The 16226-nt window shown below is 35.3% G+C and overlaps 1 protein-coding gene across 1 annotated transcript in view; it reads right to left on the minus strand.

Annotated features, from left to right (window-relative positions):
* Positions 1–2253: 2253 nt before the first annotated feature.
* The window catches only part of LOC311283463 (hemicentin-1-like), a 47007-nt gene continuing 33034 nt past the window's right edge, over positions 2254–16226 (minus strand). Inside the window, exons 13-18 of the mRNA XM_084397881.1 lie at positions 15490–15744; positions 15119–15361; positions 14933–15035; positions 14813–14858; positions 10801–10872; positions 2254–3279 (exon numbers count right to left, since the gene is read on the minus strand). Coding sequence (XP_084254007.1) covers positions 3256–3279; positions 10801–10872; positions 14813–14858; positions 14933–15035; positions 15119–15361; positions 15490–15744 — 743 coding nt within the window. The 3' untranslated portion in view covers positions 2254–3255. The remainder of the gene's footprint in view (positions 3280–10800; positions 10873–14812; positions 14859–14932; positions 15036–15118; positions 15362–15489; positions 15745–16226) is intronic.

Consider the following 16226-nt stretch of genomic DNA (forward strand, 5'->3'; position numbering starts at 1 on the left):
TGTTTTTAATATTAGCAACTTACAACTTTGCTAGGCATGGCAAACCTAAGGAGATAATAAGTGATTATGTGCCATTTGCTAGTGCAGAGGTGTGTCTATTTGACTGGGGAATAACCTGGAAATATTCAAGCCCAAGATACCCACAGTATAACGGAATGGCTGAACGGTCCTTAAAGGTCCCATGACATGCTACTTTTAGTAGGCTTTAATATAGGCCTTAGTGGTCCCTAGTACTGTAGTATCTGAAATCAATTTCCAAAAATTCCAAAAATTCAGCCTCGGTGCAGAATTATAAGCACTACAAATTAGTCCCAGAAAACACAGTTTCGGTGTCTGTATAGCTTTAATGAGGAGGAGAATGGCGGTGCAAGGTGGAGGGTGGGTGTGGCCTTGACCATCTTGTGCAACGGTACCATGCATGTTTACGTTTGGATATATATTATTATATTATATTATTATTATATTTATATTGGATATATTGCAATGGCACGAAGACACGCAGTCATTCAAGCATTTCAGTTTGACCCAGAATCTGATCCAGATGGAGAAGCAACGGATAAAGAAGTTGCAACTCAGCGGCTCCAGCAGGACGTTTCCGAATGTTTAGTTTAAAATATTATGTCTGGATACGGTACTTTATTCGGATGGTTTACAGTTATTATCATGTAGCGCTAACCTACTGTTGCCTTTTCATGTTGCTCTGATTTGCTATTGGTGATCATCTATATCAGTAATATTAGATAAGTAATATCAGAAAAAAAAAATTAAATTTGTGCCTAGATGTTGTAGTACAAAGATATCTGTAACGTCTGTAATTTATCTTATTAAAATTTTTGCGATCTCTGCGATCTTGAAATGCGGATATTGCGTGCGCCATATCATCAACAGGAAAACGGTTATCCAAATAACAAAGAAGTGTATGACACTTGCGTTACAGTGTGTGTATTCACACACATACTTGATGCTGTCTACCTTTACATTAATGCAAGTAACGTTAACTGCATAGCTAATGTTACAGCCACATTCTACGTGTACAAGCTAGGTAATGTTAACCATAAACAGTAAAGCAACACACTTATATATCATTAGTTGACTTGCTTGTCCGAGGTGTGTAGCTGAGCCAAAGAGAGTTGGTACTGATCCAGACTTTAGTTTCAGACGTTCAGCAAGCCCAGCTCTGTATTGACCCAAGTTGAGGAAACAGTCGTCGGTGAAATATTTGCCGCAGACATGCAAATCTTTGGGAAGTTGTGTCGGCGCATTTGCAGAGAAAATGAAATTAATCCACTGGTTCTTCTGGGGCTTGGATGAAGGAACTAAAAAAAGGATTCGGTGTTCATTTGTACATTCAATTATTGAGCAATTATTATGCTTCACTCGCTCAAAAGCCATGATATCTCTCGTGGACAAACTAAAATCGCGCGCACGCGTAGCTAATTTTCTCATGGGTGGGAAATATTCTCTGGGCGGGCAAAGCAGAGAAAGGGGAGGTAACATTTCTCCTTATAACGTCATAAGGAGGAGATTCAAGATCAGCCCGTTAGAGCTTCCATTTTCTCAAAGGCAGAGAAAGATAGCAAAAGCTCGATTTACACTGATTAAAATTTCTAGAAACTTGGGGACCATATACAGGCTAGGGGAACTCATATTAATGTTAAAAAACCTCAGAAAGTGAAAAATTCATGTCATGGGACCTTTAAAAATTATCAAAATAATGCTAAAGAAAGCTGAGCAAGCTCAGCCAGACCCACATCACAAAATACCCAGTGTTAAATTAACACCTCTCCGTGTACATATGTGTACAATTGTGGTGGGGCAATTTGTAAGACACTTTTTACTTATTTCCTCCACTTATGCAGTTATCTTTCATAGTTGCAGTCACTCATTGTCCAAAGTCATCTTGAAAGTTGAATTGTAAATACAAAAAAAAAATTCTTTTAGAGAACATCATAAGCTGACTTTATAAATTGATGTTGATTTTCCTAAAATGTTTTTCTCTGAACTCGCCATTATGGTGATCAGTGTCCCGTTAGTTGGGCACTTATTACTTCATTTATATTTTTGTAAATCTCTTCATATGGATGCAGCGATGCAATTATTTGGTTTCAAAGATAAGTAATAAATAGGTTATTTTTAACTTCTAACTAACTCTCATGACTGATTTAGATGTGAGTAAAGTCAGCTTTTAAAAGCAAACTATTTATTACTTATCTCATGTCGTTTAATTTGTTTTTACTGTTTTTTTTATTTTTTATGTGTGCTAACACGTTTGTCATTTAACACCTTGCAAAACTTTTTATTGGGTTGATAAAATCCCTCTATATTTGTGACAACATCTCACAATTGACCAGCTTGAGTGACACACAGACTACAACATTCAGCAGTGTGAGCACACAGTGAGGGCGCTGTGAGGTTACACTTTTAGATCACTGTGAACTCAGATTGTGATCATATCATGATGATCCTGGGAGCTCATGGTGAGATCACTGTGAGATCAAATTGTTGACTGGTATGTCTATGCTGTTTATGTTCACTGATCAATGTTTGTATGTGAATAAAAGCCTAAAACAAATCTGTTGAATGAATGAATGAGGCATTTATATAGCGCTTTCTTATGTACTACTGTACACCCAAAGCGCTTTACAATCAGGAAATCTCTCCTCAACCACCACCAGTGTGCAGCGTCCACTTGGATGATGCAACGAGAGCCACAGTACAACGGCGCCATATTATAATCCATAATATATAATATGGATTAGCTTTAAGATCTCTTTATGAACTTTTAGAAGTGTCAGTTTCAGTTTCAATTGCATACAGTATGTTAATGGAGGGATAGAAATCTCTCAGATTTCATTAAAAAGAAATTTATTTGTGTTTCAAAGATCAACAAAAGTCTTCAAGTTTGGAACAATATGAGGATGAGTTATTAATGACAGAAATTTCCTTTTTGGATAAACTAATCATTTAACATTATAAGGTTAATAATCCAGTTTATTGAAGCACTGGCCCTAGTTATAAAAACATGAGGAAACTCATTCCAATACTGATAAGTATATTTCTGGTTTCATAGCTTTCGCCTAGAAACTGATGACCAAAAATACTGGGGAGGAAAAAAATAGACAAGAAAATCTATATTAATGCAAGATTACACTCCCCCCAAAACATAACAATATATACACATATATACATGATCCCTGTCAATCATGTGTGGCTCCGCCCACAGCGCTCAGATTTGGTTCATTTGTGTTCCACCTCTCACTGCAGTATCTCCTTGTTGATCTGAAAAAAACAATAAGATGAAGAAAGACTGACTGAAGTTCATCAACAACATTGATTGTACTGCACATATCAGAAGATTATAATGAGGAAGCTAAATGCCCCAATTTGGAGCTTTATTTGCAAACTACAATTCCTGTTCGTCGTGCACAATAAAATCCCCAGTGTTAAATTACCTATGTAATATTACCTATGTAGTACACATGTGTCCACACTACAGAGTGTTAGGTTCTGCTAGATGTCTACAGAAGCTCTTATTGAAAATTAACAGAGGTTTAGATGTTGATGTTAAAGGGATAGTTCACCCAAAAATGAAAATGCTGTCATCATTTACTCTTTCTCAAGATGTTCCAAACCTGTATGACTTTCTTTCTTCTGCTGAACACAAAAGAAGATATTTTGAAGAAAGTCGGTAACCAAACAACTGATGGACCCCATTGACAAAAAAATAAATAAAATACTATGGAAGTCAATGGGGACCAGCAACTGTTTATTACCAAGCTGTTTTATTACCAACCTTCTTTAAAATATCTTCTTTTGTGTTCAGCAAAAGAAAGGAAATCATACAGGTTTGGAACAACTTGAGGAAGAGTAAATGATGACAGCATTTTCATTTTTGGGTGAACTATCCCTTTAATGGTGTAGGCTATATAATGTATTCACCATTTATCCCTTTAATGGTGAATATAATTATTATAATATAATATATATAAAACAGTGTTTAACAAACCATATTATTTGTTGCTAAAAAAGCAAAAATCAAAAATGATCAGGCAATTCTGATTTTGTATTTTTGAGAGTGTGGAGAGTTTCTGATTTTTGTATCACTTAAACCTTAGTTAATTCTCAATAAGAGCTTGTGTAGACATCTGAAAGAAATCAAGTCAAACTGGTTAGTAATAAGTGAAGCTGGTAATGCTGTTTGTGGAGATGTTTAATCCTCCTCTCTGCTGAGATCTTCAAAGATTAAGGGTACATTTACACGACAACAATGCTTAAAGCAACATTAAGTAGGATTTTTTTACCTTCATATATATATATATATATATATATGAAGAGTTCAGATGCAAAAGCCTCTAAGTGCCATCTGAAATGTTCTTCTAGAATGATCATTTTAATCAAGCTTGTATATTTAAGTTCAGTAATTTCACTTAAATGACAATTAATAGGTAATTTGCATTGCCATTTAAGTGAAATTGTTGAACTTAAATATAGGTGGAAAGCCCAGGGGTCAGAAAGTAAAAGTCCTGCCATATGTTTATTCCACCCATGAACTCATACAGCAAAAACTCCAGTGTTAAATGAACTCTCCTGGGAGTTTATTTGGCTCCAGACTCAAGAGTGTTAAAGTTAATGAGATAATTAAGTGATTGATTGAGTGATGATTAAGCATTATTGAAGACACCTGATGTTAACAAGCAGAATCACTGAGATAGAAAATCTCTTTTTTTAAGTTGCCATTATGGTGATCAGTGTTGGCTTTAGTTGGGCTCTTGACCCTTAAACTAATAATGTTAAATGTTGTTTGGCTGTTGTATCTGAATTATAACTCTCAGATGATCAAAGAGAAAAGTTGATCAGGTGGTGTTGGTTATGTTTTGACATAATCATCCTTTGACCTGAATCACAAAATTCATTTAGAGAGTTCTGTCTACCTTGTTGATTACAGCAGCCTGTGATTCTACAGTATACTATTTTCAGAATTTATTAAATAATCAGAAAGATTTCTTAAAAGTTTTTCTGATCAAAAGACTTCCATTAAAAAATGTAAAAAAAAACAATAAAAAAAAAACATTTGGACACACAGACATCAAGAATCAGCCTGTGATTCTCAACAATGGTTACAATAATAAAGCATGTTGCAGTGCATTCTGGGTGCCACCAATCAAAACTTATTCATGGCTCCCATCATGCATTGCGGTATGAATAAATTATGATCTGAATTGTCTTAATAATTTTTCTTTTCCTAATTGAATATTCTGTTTGTCACCATTGTTGAGATTCATACACTGATTATTGATGTCTGTGTGTGCCTAGAAGAAAGATTTTTTATTTTATTTTTTCAGAACAATTTTTAAGAAATCATTTGGATAATACAGAAATTTCTGGATCTTATTCTGTAGAATCACAGTGATGCTGTAATGACCAATATAAATTTAAGTCAAAGATTAGGCTCTAATGAGATCAGTGATTCAGGTCAAATGGTGATTATGTTAAAACATAACCAACACCACCTGATCAGCTTTTCTTGTTGTTCACTTTGTTATTATAACTCAGTTACAACAGCCAAACTAAATCTAATGTCAATAGTTTAAGGGTCAAGAGCCCAACTAAAGCCAACACTGATCACCATAATGGTAACTTAAAAAAAGAGATTTCCTCCTTTGGTCATTCTGCTTGTTAACATCAGGTGTCTTCAATATTGCTCAATCATCACTCAATCAATCACTAAATTATCTCATTAACTTTAACACTCTTGAGTCTGGAGCCAAATAAACCCCCAGGAGAGTTCATTTAACACTGGAGTTTTTGCTGTGTGAGGTCATGGGTGGAATAAACATATGGCAGGACTTTTACTTTCTGACCACTGGACTTTCCACCTCTGAAAAAGAGAAACACAAAAACTACAACTGACTTCCAGCAATACTGAGTGTGAAACCAGTTAACAAACCAGTTTACGATTATTTCTTTCATACATGTACAAAAGTTATTGTTGAGAATTAACAGAGATTTAGTTAATAATAAAGTTTGTTGTCACCATGATGGAGATCAGTATTTGCTTTAGTTGGTCTTGTCTCTTGACTTTTTACCACTCATCTCTCTCTGACTGCTGTAACAGTGAGTTTATAAAACACATTTGTTATGGCAAGAAGAAGTCAAGCGGAAAATGATCAGGTGTTTTTGGCTTTTGTGATTATGTCCCAATCATCTTGGTCATGTCTGATTCTCTGATCTTTTCTGTATTTATTCTTTGAATTTCATATTTAGCATATATCTGTAAATCTACAACATAAAACCAATACTTCGGTAATAAGGTCTTCTGAAAATCATACTCATAGTGCATTAAAAAAATTCCTGCTTTACTCAGACACACACAGACATCAACAATCAGCACATGAATCTCAACAGTGGTGACAACCAAAAGTTTCATGTCGCAATGCATGCTGGGTTCCAGCATAATATAAAACTCCCAGCATGCACTGCTGCATGAATAAAAAATATATATATATTGCCACCATTGTTGAGATTCATGTGCTAAATTGTGATATCTCTGTGTTTCTATGAGATAGTGGAGCTCTGTTTCTCTGGTTGTGCATGATGTGTTAAAAAAATGAGTTATTGTAATTTATTGTTGTGGTTTCTTAGTGGTGGTAATGTAACACTTTTGATTGAGGATAAAACTCTGAATGAATGAGAATGAATTCCTTAGTGAATGAACAGGCAACATGATGATTTCGTCATCATAATCATTATAATCGCAATTATTCATAAACTGTGTGCGCACAAGTGTGACTTGCAAAAACAGCTCAAGCAGCAACAGAGAAACTAATGTTTTAGCATCAGCATCCCAACTAAAGCAAACACTGATCTCTATAATGGTAACTTCAAACCAAACATTTTCAATTAAACATCTCAATAACAACTTCTGTAGATGCATGACAGAAATAAAGTCATACTGGTTAATAATAAGTATAATAATGTGTACTGGCTGGAGGTCAGTTGTAGGTCTTGTGTTTCTCTATTTTCTGTTCTTGTGTTTCTCTTTTCTTCAGTGATTCTGCTTATTAACAGCAGGTGTTCATCACTAATGCTCAACAATCACTTATATTCCCTTAATTATCTCACTGCAACACTGCCTCAATGTTACTTTTTACTCTTTGTAGTGTGGATTTCCCTGTGGGGTTGAAAGGGTTAACAGTGTAAGATAAAAAGTCACACCCACGAAATGTATTTTAACAGTAATAAACTGTAAGTTATAAAACAGGTTTATACTGGCAACACTGTTGCCAGTAGTTTACTGTAAAATTTATTTTTTGGGTCACCATTGTGCTGAAGAGTAGAGCCTGTGCTTCAGTCCAGGAGAAGATCTACAAACATTGATGATATGCTGCATGTTTCTTTATTTAACAGGCGGTGACTGTGTAGTTGCTGGTCCAGTGGAAATCTCTTTATATACAAAAGTTTTGTTGTGGTTTCAAATTAAAGAAGTTCACAGTAATACTTTGCTCACGTTATTAACGCATTATACATTTTAGTTAATACATTTAAATGACAGTTGGTCAATTTAAGGGAGTCGTTTTCTGCAAGTGAAATTAGTTAACTCGCGTTTTAATGCATTTTACAGTAACATACTGTAGATTACAGTAAAGAACTGCACAATTAACAGTAAATTACTGGCAACAGTGCTTCCAACCTGTAGGGTGACCGAAGAGCAAAAGTTCCTTGGTGTTGCTTTAAAATAGAAAAGTTTTCTGCTTAGACAACATCATTGTCAAAACAATCCTCATTCACACAGATCCACGAAAATGACAATAAACGCTGTATTCTGCTGCCAGGCCATTATGGCGATGAAACACTATAGACTGAACTAGGGCTGGGCGATTTAAATCGCGATATTGTTATGCGCATCTCGTCAGTAAAGCCGGTTCCTTGATTAGTAGTAAATCTCCATCACCTGCTTTCAGATGGAGCGGCATTTAGGGCTGAGGAGATAATTAAGTGATTAATTTAGTGATGATTGAGCATTATTGAAGACACCTCATGTTAACAAGCAGAATCATTGAAGAAGAAAATCACAAATTGTAAGTTACCATTAAGGTGATGGGTGTTTGCTTTAGTTGGGCTCTAGACCATTATATGTTTACTTTAATATTTGCTGTTGTTTGTCTGCTGTTATTGATTTATAACAGTTAAATGAACAAAGTAAAATGTTATCTTATAGTGGTGGTTATGTTTTGACATAATCATGCTGTGATCTGAAAAAGGAAACTTATTGAGATAGTTTGGTTTAACTTGTTAGCTGCAGTTTAGTGATTCTTCAGCCTATGATTATCAGTACTTTACTTATAATTCAAAGTATTTAATAAACATTGTTCTGATCAAAAGACATTCAGATAAATTCATTTAAAACACAGACATCAATAATCAGCCTGTGAATCTCAACAATGGTGACAGTAATAAAGCATGTTGCAGTGGCTGCCACCAATCACAACTCATTAATGGCTCCCATCATGCATTGCGGTATGAATAAATTATGATCTGAATTGTCTATGTAATTTACTTTTCCTAATTGAATATTCTGCTCCTCACCATTGTTGAGATGCATAGACTGAATCTTGACATCTGTGTGTGCCTAAAAGAATGATTTTTTTTTTTTAAACAACTTTTAAGAAATCCTTTATATTATATGAAAAATTCTGGGCATTTATGCAGATTCACTAACCAACAACATAAATCGAAGTCAGAAAGAAGGATTTTAATGAGTTCAGTGATCAAGTTCAAATGATGATTGTCACAACATAACCAACACCATCAGATCACTTTTTTCTTTGTTCAACTGGTGATTATAATTCAAAAACAACAGACAAACAAAATCTAAAGATAATAATATATGGGTCAAGAGCCCAACTAAAGCAACCATTGATCGTCATAACGGTAACTTACAATTTGTGATTTTCTCCTTCAGTGATTCTGCTTGTTAACATCAGGTGTCTTCAATAATGTTCAATCATCACTAAATTAATCACTTAATTATCTCATTAACTTCAAAACTCTTGAGTGTGGACTCATACACTCCCAGGGGTGTTAATTTAACACTGGAGTTTTTGCTGTGTACAAAGAGCCGTAGTTAACTGACAAGCTGAGCCATATCGCATTAATTATCGCTGGCGATACGTTCGCGATATTAATGCGATATGGCTCAGCTTGTCAGTTAATTACGGTTCTTTGTAGTAAATGCCGCTCCATCTGAAAGCAGGTGATGGCGATTTACTACTAATCAAGGAACCGGCTTTACTGACGAGATGCGCATAACAATATCGCGATTTAAATCGCCCAGCCCTAGACTGAACACATAATACACATGTGCATGGCAGCCAGAGGTGGAGATTCCAGGGGTCAGAAAGTAAAAGTCCTGCCATATGTTTATTCCACCCATGAACTCACACAGCAAAAACTCCCGTGTTAAATGAACTCTCCTGGGAGTTTATTTGGCTCCAGACTCAAGAGTGTTAAAGTTAATGAGCTAATTAAGTGATTGATTGAGTGATGATTGACCATTATTGAAGACACCCGATGTTAACAAGCAGAATCACTGAAGGAGAAAAATCACAATTTTAGACACCGTTATGGAGATTAGTGTTCGATTTAGTTGGGCAGTTGACCTTCAAATCATTATCTTTAGATTTTGTTTGGCTGTTGATCTGACTTATAACAGCCAGATGAACAAAAAGAAAAGTTGATCAGGTGGTGTTGGTTATATTTGAACATAATCATAATTTGATCTGAATCACTGAACTCAATTAGAGCCTAATCTCTGACTTAAATGTATATTGGTCATTACAACATCACAGTAATTCTACAGATTAAGTTCCAGATTTTTCAATATAATTCAAATTATTTCTTAAAAGTTGTTCTGATAAAGAAAAAGAAAATCTTTCTTTAAGGCACACACAGACATCAAGATTCAGTGTATGAATCTCAACAATGGTGACAAAAAGAATATTCAAATTATGATTATGTCAAAATTTAACCAACACCACCTGATCAACGTTTCTCTTTGTTCATCTGAGAGTTGTAACCCAGATACAACAGCCAAACAAAATCTAAAGTTATTAGTTTAAGGGTCAAGAGCCCAACTAAAGTAAACACTGATCACCATAATGGCAACTTAAAAAAGAGATTTTCTCCTTCAGTAATTCTGCTTGTTAACATCAGGTGTTTTCAATAATGCTCAATCATCACTCAATCAATCACTAAATTATCTCATTAACTTTAACACTCTTGAGTCTGGAGCCAAATAAACTCCCAGGAGAGTTCATTTAACACTGGAGTGTTTGCTGTGTGAGTTCATGGGTGGAATAAATATATGGCAGGACTTTTACTTTCTGACCCCTGGACTCTCCACCTCTGATGGCAGCATCGTCTTCAGTTATTCTGCTTATTAACATCAGTTGTCTTCAATAATAGCCAATCATCACTTAATTAAACACTTAATTATCTCATTAACTTCAACACTGCTTCAGTGTTAATTTTAACACCCTGTAGTTGGACACATATGTGTACTGAGGATTGTTAATTTAACACTGGGGATTTTGCTGTGTGACAACCCAACCTATTATAAATCTAAATATACTAGATTTAATTAAATTAATTGAAAAGTGTAGTATCCAAGTAGTAATAGAAGATGTTGATGTCGTAATGATGACAGTAACGCACAGCACACAATAGTTGTAGTTGTTCTGTGTTTCAGTGCGGTCATGTGATCATCTGTGATGGAGTATCTGACTTTGACATCTCACTTACTGTGAATGTGTTGTACAGGTCAGAGGTCATGGACTTGAGCTCAAGAGCTGTGTCTTCATTGTAATAAGTGAGCTATAGGGACAGAGACAGAATGACTTACATTAAAAAAATAGGAGGAGGCAATGTAAGCAAAATATATAGCATTATATATTTATTATATATGTATACAACAGTTCTTTTTGGTTCTCAAATTTCTTTGGCTGAGAGCCTTTTCCAGCCATATGCTATTTGCGCAGTAACATCACTCTTAACTGCTTCACCGTTTGTATCACTCCGCTTGCGGTGACTGTCATGGTGGTCGATTAAATCCAACATATTTTTAATAAATAGTACTGTAGTTGTGTCACGAAATTAAGTTTTAAGAGTTTTTTTTATTGTGTTTTATAATGGCTATTGTTGTTAATTTAAAAATTGTTGTTCAATAAATATTATTCTATACAAATAATATAATAATGCATAATATTATGGACATGAATGCTATATTAGATGCAGGTAATACACTTGTTTAGTCGATCTCTCTCATAATACCATAATACTGCACTCTACATACACTGTTAACCCTTGCTGTAAAAAAAGGCCAGATTCTGACAGTATCATACCATTTTCCATTAAAACAGTAATATACCATATAAAACAAAAATAGCCTACAGGAATATACTGTGAATTAACAGCGCTCAAAATCGACACTCAGAGGCTGTTTTCCCAATCACACCCTATACCTGTCTAGATTTGTCTCCACCCCCAAAAGTCCCTCCTCCTTGTAAATGTATAAAAAAACTATACTGTATAGAACTCAGTTAGACTTGAAAGAACACTACAGAATAAATCACTTCTGCTTATCCCAACGTCTCCTGGTCCTGCTTTGAAGAAAGAAAAACTTTACAACAATAGGCAAAAAATAGTAATTTCAGCCACAGCTTCAGATGAAATCAACTGAAGAGAAAAAAAGACATTAAATCTGTGAAGATCTCAGCAGAGGAGGATTAAACAACTCCACAAACAGCATTACCAGCTTCACTTATTACTAACCAGACTGACTTTATTTCTGTCAGACGTCTACAGAAGTTTTATTGAGAATTAACAGAGGTTTAACTCTGTGTATCATTTGAAGTCACCATATCAGTGATTAGTGTTTCCATTAGTTGGGCTCTAAACTCTAACTATATATATTATGTCTTTTTTAGCACAATTTTCCACCGGACAAAATTGCGATTGTTAACTCATGATTTCTGTCTCATGATTTCTGTCTGTGCGCACCAATCTTGTACTTCTATCTACTCCTCAACCAGACCACCTAGAGACTTCGGGTTTTCGGCATTATGTTAAGGAAGGTCTAATCTCGGGAACGCACAAAAAAAATCCAGGAAAAGATTTTGGATTTCCTGCAAATTCCAGAAAAAAATCTGTTTTTTGCAAATTTCTCGGCAACCATAATAGCTATCGAGTTGAAACAAATTGCAATCGATAGCTTCTAAAATTTACAATAATATTAGAAAAAAAGAATTGATCAAAAATCTTTCCTTTATGCTTCAAAAATTAATTAAACCTTTATATGAAGGAAAATAAGAAAAATATTGCCTTTTCACCTATAAAACTATTGTTGTATATTTGGAGAAATATTGATTAATTATCATATTCACAAATCTCTTAGTGTTGTGATCCCATGACGTGAGAAATTGCACTAAAACACTCACTGAGTTTGTATTACTTGTTTGGTTGCTATGACAGTGTGTTTGTCAAACACAGCAGCAGCAAAGAAAGCTAAAGTGAAATGAGATCAGGTGATGATGGTTTCCTGTTGATGGTTTTATAATCATCATGAAACAGACTGCTTCACTGAGGTATTTTAATCTAACAATTATGTTTTTTCACAACACAAACCCTGTGTTACTGCAGCATGAGATCCAGCAATATTATAACAATAAGTTAGAAGACTTTACCAAACATGAACACGAAAAACTAGATTAATATGACACACACACAGAAATCAACAATCAGCATATGAATCTCAACAATGGTGACAATCAAAAGTACCTTGCTGCAATGCATGCTGGGTACCAGCATAGTACAAAACTCCCAGCATGCATTGCAACATGAATAAATTATGCAGCTGAATTGTCCTATAATTTTGTTTGATTCTAAATATTTGCTTTTATTTTTTGCTGATGTTTTTGTTGTGAATAGTAGCTTTTCAGTGATGTTCTGAATTAATCTGTTCATCTAAATATTTCTGATTGTCACCATTGTTGAGAGTCATACGCTTATTGTTGATATCTGTGTGTGTCAACATAGTTTAATTATTATTTTTTTTTTTTAATTCATGTTTGTTTAAAGATTTAAACCGATTATTATATTGCTGGATCTCATGCTGCAGTAACACAGGGTTTGTGATGTGAATACATTAGAGGAACAACATAATTGTTAGATTAAAATTCCTCAGTGAAACAGTCTATTTCATGATGATTATAAAACCATCAACAGGTAACCATCATCACCTGGTCTCATTTCACTCTAGCTTTCTTTGCTGCTGCAAATGTGTTTGACAAACACACTGTCACAACGGCCAAAAAATACATAACATTTATTAAGAGTTAAGAGCCCAACTAATGGAAACACTAATCACTGTTATGGTGACTTCAAAAAAAAAACAGAGTTAAAACTCTGTTAATTCTCAATAAAACTTTTATAGAAGTCTGACAGAAATAAAGTCAGTCTGGTTAGTAATAAGTGAAGCTGATAATGCTGTTTGTGGAGTTGTTTAATCCTCCTCTGCTGAGATCTTCACAGATTTAATGTCTTCTTTTCTCTTCAGCTGATTTCATCTGAGGCTGTGGCTGAAAATACTATTTTTTGGCTACGATAAGGTCCAGTTCTGGTTTATTTCTTTGCTCTTGGCTGACATGTGGCATTGCTGTGCAGAGATGTAAAGTCTAGGTTCAGAAAGTAAAAGTCCTCCTCAGTATTTTGTTCCAATCACCTGGATTTGCTAATTCAGCAGGAGAGAGAACTAATTAGTGAAATCAGCTGACTGAGTTTATGGGTGGAATAAAATTTTATTTTGAGCGCTGTTAATTCACAGTATATTCCTGTAGGCTATTTTTGTTTTCTACGGTATATTACTGTTTTAATGGAAAATGGTATGATGTTGTCAGAAATTGGCCTTTTTTACAGCAAGGGTTAACAGTGTGTTCTAAAGTGATGTTTTATAATTAGTAACGGAGGCTTGGTCTCAACTGTCAAATTGAGATTTGAATCTGTGGCGGAAGGAAGTAGTTCTGCAGAAAAGAGGGTTTTTAAAGCTACACTGTGTAATTTTTCAAGTTGATTCTTACCAAAAATCTATTTGTTCTTTCAAAATTTTATGTGCTCATTCATGTGTAATTACTTCCACCAACTAATCAAGTATTCTTGTAAGCATAAAATCTGCCATTAAGAATACATACGAGCAAGTCGCTCGAATGGCGACAGCCATGTTGCACCTCCATCTTGAAAATACATTAGCCAAAGAGGGACATACCTGGAAATTCAAGCTTTGCCTTTCGCGCTTTTACTCAGTGGCACCGTGACAAATGCGAGGGGGAGATACTCATAATACGGCCACTGTAGGAGTGGGAGGGGCTAGAAAGTAATATTCATTTGGTAGTCATATACAATGTCAACGCTTGATGGGAGAAAATCTCACACAGTGTAGCTTAAAAGACATTTCGTTGTTGTTTCTTATTTATTTACTCACGTGTGCCATCGAACTGTTGTATAAATGCAAAATCACAATCACTAGCCGTGCGAGTTGGTTGTATATCCGCACGCTGTGATTACCTAGGGCCGAATCACAGCCGTGCTGATATACAGCAATACTGCACTACTACTTGTGTGATATTGCTCATATATATATTTAGAATCGACTCATTTGTTGTTCCTGCATGCAGATCATGAAGACACATGATTATACAGATAACAGCTGAGCGATTTATGTTCTGCTTCTGTAAAGTCATGTTGTGTTTGGATCAATTACCGGTTCCTCAGTGAGATCTTCAGATTTAACACTCCTTCGTTTCTTTCTGTAATAATGACAGAAATTAACAGCATAATGATGACTATATTTGAAATGATCAAAGTTGTTTGTGGATCTCACATTATAAACAGGATGACGATGATAATGATGATGACGAGGATGAATATTGCTCCACATTCCACTGTGATCCCAAATACTTCATGCCAACTGGATCTGTGATGCACTGAAAGAGTGAAACATTATCAGCTAAGATTAACAGTCCAGACTAAAGGAAGTTATACAGGTTTGCTCTTACAAAAGCTTCACCTGTGACAGTTACAGCGTCTGATCTCTGAGATCCATGTTGATTGTGAGCCTGACAGTAGAAGCGTCCACTCTGTAGTGCACTGAAACTCTGTCCAGATCCAACAGCTGAGGTTTCATTCTCCTTAAACCAGCTGAAGTTCAGAGCAGGAGGGTTTGAGTCACTGATGCAGTTCAGAGTCACTGAATCTCCCTCCACTATTACACCAGATCCATTTATCAACACTGAGACATTCCTGGGTGGGTCTAATAACAATCACCAAACTTATTGTTATAAGGAATCATAAAACATTTTGTGCAAATAATTATTGATGAAAATCATTATAAACATGCTGGAATGTTCTGCAGCATCTTGTGTTTTATTTTAAACTCACACATGATGTTTAAAGTCACAGCATCAGTGTATTTCTCTCCATGTTTATTTATGGACTTGCACTTGTATTCTCCACTGTCATCAGAGCTGATCTTTGAGATGCTGTAGATTCTTCCAGATCCTACAATCGTTCCTCCTTTAATCCAGCTGATTTCTGCAGGAGGGTTTGAGTCACTGATGCAGTTCAGAGTCACTGAATCTCCCTCCACTATTACACCAGATGGACTGATGGACACTGAGACGTTCCTGGGTGAGTCTGAAAAGAACAAAAGAAAACTCTGTACTTTTGGCCAGTTCCAGTTTGGATCCAGCCTCTTATGAAGACTTCAGAAGACTTCAACAACAGAGATAGCGCCAACTCCTGAGAGGACTAAATCAACATGCACCAAGGTAAATTTTTTCTATGTATCCATTTGTTAACATGTATTCATTGCCTCAACAAGCTCATAGTTTCTGCCATAAATTAATACATTGTTACCTCCGTAATTTGTACAGCAAAATCCCCAGTTAAATTTACTCTGCCCAGAATACATATGGTCCCACTCTAAAGAGTGTTAAAGTAACACTGAATAATGGTATAAGTTTACATGAAAACGATTTGTCAAAACGATCCCCATTCACACAGATCTGCAAAAAAGACAAAAAAAACGCTGTATTCTGCTGCCAGGCCGTTAGATGGTGATGAAACACTATAGACTGAAACGTAATACGATTGTGCATGAGGTTATCATCTTCAGA

The sequence above is a fragment of the Rutilus rutilus genome (assembly GCF_951802725.1).
Source record: "Rutilus rutilus genome assembly, chromosome: 2".
Lineage (NCBI taxonomy): Eukaryota > Metazoa > Chordata > Actinopteri > Cypriniformes > Leuciscidae > Rutilus > Rutilus rutilus.